The 6879-nt window shown below is 32.4% G+C and overlaps 1 protein-coding gene across 1 annotated transcript; it reads left to right on the top strand.

Moving 5' to 3' along the window:
* LOC107624015 (probable inactive leucine-rich repeat receptor-like protein kinase At3g03770) lies at window positions 1056–5456 on the top strand. The gene is made up of 8 exons (XM_016326447.2): window positions 1056–1144; window positions 1319–2693; window positions 2779–2912; window positions 3079–3319; window positions 3833–4035; window positions 4180–4232; window positions 4323–4431; window positions 4911–5456. The coding sequence occupies exons 2-8, from the start codon at window positions 1346–1348 to the stop codon at window positions 5187–5189; spliced, it is 2367 nt and encodes a 788-aa protein (XP_016181933.1). The 5' UTR covers window positions 1056–1144; window positions 1319–1345; the 3' UTR covers window positions 5190–5456.

Genomic DNA, 6879 nt, shown 5'->3' with positions numbered 1-6879 from the left:
ATGCATTGTAAAGATAATTTGGTTTGGCTGCATGTCCTTAAAATCATTTGTGTATGCTGACGTGGCACTGTCAGCTCTTCATGTGATGTGAGAATAGAGTGAGCACAATCTCACTGTCAAGAGTACTCTTCTTCACTAGTTCAATGATCACAAATAAAATGAAAGAAAGTGAAAAGAAAGAAAGGCGGCAAAAGCAAAAGACACAAATAAAATGAAAGGTCACACAAACAAAGTTGAAGTGTGACAATAAAGCTAACTAGCTATTAGCTAAGTCTTACCGCTCCTTGAAAGCGAAAGTGTACATCACAGTACTGTCTCCCAAAACCATCTTTAACAAATATTAATTAATCAACAATATTATCATCTTAAAATTATGACAAAATAAAGTTTCTTATTTGATTCACAATTATTTTGAATGCTAAAACACTGTAGATAACAAATATTAGCATTATGTTTCGATATGGTTTGTTTGGAAACTAGCAAAAAATACACAATACATCACATGTAAAATATGTTACATAGAAAGTATATTCATAGAAAATATTTTATTTTATTTTATTAAATTAATAGCATACCAATTTTCGTATTAAAGCATGCAGCCTAAGAAATACTTAACGAATTTCGTAGCTATGGTTTTACAAAATCTGTGGAATCCACATGATGAAATGTGGATATGTTGAGGAATTATATATAGTGAAGAATAAAGGGTTAGCTTCTGTTGAAGAATCTCTCTTTTGCTTTTTCCTCGTTGAAAGCCATGACTTTCCTTTAGGCTTAGCTTCCAGAAGAAAAAGAGATGATGAAAACATTTATACATCATTTAGAGAAATGTTTAAAGGCCGTTAAAATTTATTGTTTTTAACTATTAGTTAGCCATTAATATTTAAAAGTATGGAATAAAGTATGTTGTTAGATTATTACACTAAAAAAATTGAATGATGTCTAAATGATAAAAAAATAATAAATTCTAATGGCCATAACATTTGTGGTTCATTTATTGTTTGACAGTGATGAAATGTCGGTTTCTGAGTAAGTGTCCAGTGTGAGTTTGTGACCCCCCGTTCATTTTCATTCAACCCGTGTCACCAAATTTGTCTTGGCCTATGCTTCACTAAGATTTTTGGTGATGTGAAATTATTGTAAGGTGCAAAATGCTACTTCTCAAGGCATTTACACTTGTTTGTTTTCTTTCCATTTGTTTTCACTTCATTGTTTGAATTTTGTTTATTCATCACTCACTTTGATTGATAGGATAAAACTTTTCTCCAAGTGGTTCAACTTTTCTTTTTCTTTTTCTCTTTCTTGTATACTTGAGCAGCCACATTCTGTTCTTGGTACTCTGCAAATGGCAAAAACACTTCATCCTTCAATGCTTCTCATTCTGGTAACAATTACACTCTCAATTCTCGATTCCGAGCAACAACGAATTCAATCAACGCAATCTAAGGCGCTTCTAACAATCCAACGGCTATTAAACTTCCCTGCTGTTTTAAGCAGCTGGAATAGCAGCACAGACTTCTGCAGCTCAGATTCAAAAACTTCTCTAACTGTTGTGTGCTATGAAGGCACCATAACTCAGCTTAATATCGTAGGCGAAGCGAAAGCTTCGCCTCTTCCGAAAACTTTCTCAGTTGATTCCTTTGTCAAAGCACTGGTAAAGTTTCCTACATTGAAAGTACTCACACTGGTTTCTCTTGGCATTTGGGGTCCCTTGCCTGCTAAGATAGCTCGTTTGTCGTCGCTCGAGATACTTAATCTGAGTTCAAATTTTCTCTGTGGCGCCATCCCTCCCGAGCTTGCTTCGCTTTCACATCTACAAACACTAATTCTTGATGACAACATGTTTGCCAGCCGTCTTCCGGACTGGCTGGATTCCTTCCCGGCCTTAACCGTGCTGAGTTTAAAGACTAATTCATTCAACGGTTCTCTTCCTGATTCGCTCGGTCAGTTAGAGAATCTGCGCGTTCTTTCGCTTTCTCATAACAGGTTTTATGGAGCAGTACCTGATTTAAGCCGGTTGGTGAATCTAGAAGTGCTGGAATTGGATGAGAATGCTTTTGGACCTGACTTTCCGAAGCTTGGAAACAAGTTGGTTACTTTAGTGCTAAGAAACAACAAGTTTAGATCTAATATCCCTGATGAATTAAGCTCATACTATCAGCTCGAACGATTCGATATCTCTTCGAATTCTTTCGTTGGGCCCTTCCAGCTGCAACTGTTATCACTTCCATCTATTACTTATCTAAACATTTCTGGAAACAGATTAACAGGAATGCTTTATGATAATGTTTCTTGCAACTCTCAACTCCAAGCAGTGGATTTATCCTCAAATCTTTTGGCTGGAAGCTTACCAAAATGTTTGGAGTCGAATTCGAATGGAAGGAGTGTCCGGTATGCTGGGAATTGTCTCGAGGAGACGGATCGAGATCAACACGAATCGTCGTTTTGCCACACTGAAGCCATAGCAGTTGGAATATTGTTACCTGAAAGGAAGAGGCACAGAAGAGTGTCTAAGGCAGTTCTTTCAAGTGTGATAGTTGGTGGAATTTTTGGAGTTGTAGCTGTTTTTTCATTGATTTTGTTTATTGTTAGAAGAGGAAATTCCAAAAGCAGAGTGAAGAAGAATCCTCCAACGAAATTGATATCAGAAAATGCAGCTTCTGGATACACCACTAAGCTACAATCTGATGCAAGTAACTTTCTTTCTTTCTCCCCTTGAAAATGCTCAAATGATATAAACTAAGACTTGATGATAACCATTTTGCATTGTAATCAAAGGGTATGTATCTCAAACAATGAAGTTCGGATCTGTTGGTCTGCCACCTTATCGAGCTTACTCACTGGAAGAGATTGAGGTAGCTACAAACAATTTTGACTCAGCTCGTTTCATGGGTGAAGGTTCTCAAGGACAGGTATATATACCAATTCTATTTCACTCCATCTTGTTTTCTTAGTTGTATGAAAGCTTCTGTTTCATGAATATTCTGACACATTGCTTAAGTGTCAATCAATCCAAATTGGTTGATGCACGTGTACTTTGATTCAAAGAAAAATTGAAATCGTAATGCATTCTGTCAGATGTACAGAGGTCAACTTAGGGATGGTTCACTTGTTGCCATAAGATGTGTGAAAATGAGAAAATGCTTCAGCACTCAAGACTTTATGCACTACATAGAGCTGATATCAAAGTATAGGCATCTCCACTTAGTCAGTGCCCTTGGACACTGCTTTGAATGCTATTTAGATGATTCAAGTGTCAGCAGAATATTCCTTGTCTTTGAATATGTACCCAATGGCACACTCAAGAGCTGGATCTCAGGTAATTCCCAAACAGCAATGATTAAGGAAGCATTTGTCTTCGGAGTCTAGAACTGAGATTGAAGACTAAAATTCGGTATTGTGTTTTGGTGGTCAGAAAATGGAACTAAAATTTCAGTTTTAAAACTCAAAATTTCAGTCATTTTAGTACCTCCAGAAAGTGGAGACGCGGAATGAAATTTTTGAGGATAGAGACGGAAACTTTAATGATATTTCTTCTTAAAAATATCATCATATAACTTTTCAAATTCTAAATCTATCACACAATCTCCATATTTATCTTAAATTAAACATAATACTGAGACATAACTTAATCCAGTATATTTTATACAAAACACAATACATAGACTTAATTTAATCTCTGTCCCTTAGTCTCCGTCTTTCAATCTCAATCTTTCAGTATCCGTCTCCCTTCCAAACGCAGCCTAAGAGTTCTAATTTATCCTCTTGAACTTCGTTGGCACTTGTGAAGTTGAGGAGTCACATCTTTTTATATTTGCATGTTATTTGGCAGATGGACATTATAGAAAATCACTGAGCTGGACACAACGGATAGCAGCTTCAATTGGAGTAGCAAAGGGAATTGAATTTTTGCATACAGGGCTTGTCCCTGCTGTATTCTCAAACAATATAAAGATAACTGATGTTTTATTGGATCAGAATTTTGTTGCAAAAATCAGCAGTTACAACCTACCTTTGTTATCTAATATTGTAAAGGTACCAATAAAATTTCTTTCTCTCACAAGTTTGATAGATCTGTTTTGTTATACGAAGTTGTTGAAATATCATTTTTGTTTCTTTTTATGATAAAGAAGTTACATTGTTTTCTTAGTAAATTTGGTGTATTCATGCCTGATGCAGAGTGGAAGTGGAAATCTTTCCATTGGATTCAGAAGTCCAAGCTTTAAACAAAGGTGATTTACTAGAAAATTTATCTGATAACAAATGTAACTATAAAGGGTATGGCAACTCATTAAGAATTGACAAGTGATGTTATTTTGCAGTTTAAGACATGAAGATAAGTCAGATATTTATGACTTTGGAGTAATTCTACTGGAACTCATTCTTGGAAGGACAATAAAACCAAGGAATGTAGACACCTTAAAGGACCTGGTAATAAATGGATACTGTGATTTATTATTCAGTATTTTCAGCATTTTTATTTTCTTTCTTTATATATTTTTAAAAAATAATTAAGTTTCACAGAAATTAACCAAGAATATCAATTATTTCTTTAAATTATGAGAGTTCCTATAATCTATTTTCTTTGAATTAATATACTGAAAGAGTAAAGTATTGTTTTTGTCGCCAATGAGTAATACGTCAAATGGCATAGTCTCCCCATACTCAATTAAGAGGTTGCGGGTTCGAGTCTCTTATCTTCGGTTAAAAAAAAAAAGTATTGTTTTTGTCGTATCTTCAATATCTTGCGACTGAAATCGAACGCATTAACATATTTAGAGTATCAATAATGCTAGAGATAGTCAAATTGTATAGATAATAGTAGTTTTGTTGAATATAACGGTTCACTATTTTTGCAATACAATATTTGTGAGTCTGATGCTTCCATTGATGATGGGATTGTGAGGTAGTTGCAAGCAAGCATAACATCAAACGATGAAGCTCGAATGAGCATCATAGATCCGGCGATTCGCAAGGCGTGCTTGGATCAATCACTGAAGACAATGATGGAAGTGTGTGTGAGGTGCCTGGCTAAAGATCCATCAGAGAGACCCTCAATCGAGGATGTTCTATGGAACTTGCAGTTTGCTGCTCAAGTCCAAGATGCATGGAGAGTTGACTCTCAAAGTCAAAGCAGTGATGGCTCTCCCATATCACCTTTGGCGTCGCGACCAATGAACTTCCATTAGCAGGTGGCTGCTTAGTTTAGGATTTAGAATTTAAGGTTTAAGGTTGTATGCACCGAAGTTTTTCAATTTATTTTTCTTCTTTGATATATCTTTAAGTTTAAGCCTTGAATATTAATGGTTAGAGATTGTGAGTTTTCTCATTTTTAAAGCATGAGAACTGTGCAACTTCATCATGAATTCATGATGTAAGAAAGTACGAGTTACAGGTTAGTTTAATACAAAATCGTTAATTAAAATGATTGATAATTATAGAAATTAGATACGAAAGATTGTCATCTTAATCTATTTCTATTATTAAGTAATAAACACTAATGAATATGAATTTGTTAAGTTTACATCTAAACATTTATAGTACATGATAAATGTATGTAATATTTAGATATTGTGTTCTATAGTACCTCATTTTTTAACTATTTGATAAAAAAAAATAAAAAAAATGGGATCTACTTTTATTTTTCTCATTTTTTAGATAAATTAGACCGTAATAATTTAGATATCATGATTTTTTTCTATTTAGATTTGAGATGGCATTATATTTTCTACATGAGTAATTATGTTTTTAGATACCATAAAATTTTTCTATTTAGATATTTGAGATGGCATTATGTTTTCTACATGAGTAATTATGTTTTGTTATTATTTATATGAGAAAATACTCAATTTGTTCATAAACTTACATTGGAGCCTCAATTTAGTCTTTAAAGTTTTAATTGATTCAATTTAATTTCTAAACTTTTCAAATTTTAATCACATTAGTCCCTGCCGTGGTTTCCATCCATAGTCAATTGAAAAGTTTAGAAACTAAATTAAGACAATTAAAACATTAAAGACTAAATTGAGACTCGAATATAACTTTAGGACCAAAATGAGTATTTTTTCTATTTATATACTTGTGCCATACATTTCAAATAGCCAAACTTTGGGTATAGCTAATTATATATGTATAAAGATAGGTGAATAATTAAAAAAAAAATGAATTGTCTAGAATAAATAAAAAAGAATATGACGTACTATAAATGTAAGATTATTCTTTATTGCCAAACTATTCACACTCAAAAAAGAGTTTTCAATTTGTGTAACACTGACCAAATTAAAGAATAAAATCAAAACCAAATGGTCAAAATAAAATTAAAATCAAATGAAAATCTTGATGGCAAAAAATCTTTTTATTATTCAATAATTTTTTTTGTAAATAAAAATCATATAGATAATGTTCCTAAAACCTATTACTTTTATTAAAATTTATTGTAATACAGAAACATTTTTATTAAAAATAGCATATTATGGTAAATATCATATATTTTATTAGTGAATTATATAAAAAGATTGTTTATAAAATATACCAAATATTATACAAAAATAATTCAAATATATTTTAAATTATATTGTATATAAGAATTCTGCGTTTACAATGTTTATTCTTTAATTTAAACATATTTTCAACATTAAAAATAAAATAAAAACAAATAAATTCATCGATCTTTCCAAATCATTATTCGATCAATGCTAAAAGTTTAATAATTGGCACAGAGTTGTCAAAAAATGAGTAGACGGGTTGGATTCAAGCAGATTCACCACCATCGGTAAAACAAAATTAAAAAAGATGGACTAGCCTGAATTTTAAACAAGTTAGGAAAATATCAGCTCAATTCGATTTTTTTTCTTTTTTTTTTAAAAATATTCCAACAAA

The sequence above is a fragment of the Arachis ipaensis genome, chromosome B10, assembly GCF_000816755.2.
Source record: "Arachis ipaensis cultivar K30076 chromosome B10, Araip1.1, whole genome shotgun sequence".
Lineage (NCBI taxonomy): Eukaryota > Viridiplantae > Streptophyta > Magnoliopsida > Fabales > Fabaceae > Arachis > Arachis ipaensis.
This window is presented reverse-complemented; position numbering and strand designations above follow the sequence as displayed.

Excerpts from the sequence above, each read along its gene's own strand:
- LOC107624015 (XM_016326447.2), top strand. The coding sequence starts at position 1,346 with ATGGCAAAAACACTTCATCCTTCAATGCTTCTCATTCTGGTAACAATT. Across the intron at positions 2,694-2,778 it reads TAAGCTACAATCTGATGCAA|GGTATGTATCTCAAACAATG; the intron begins GTAACTTTCTTT and ends TTGTAATCAAAG. Across the intron at positions 2,913-3,078 it reads GTGAAGGTTCTCAAGGACAG|ATGTACAGAGGTCAACTTAG; the intron begins GTATATATACCA and ends GCATTCTGTCAG.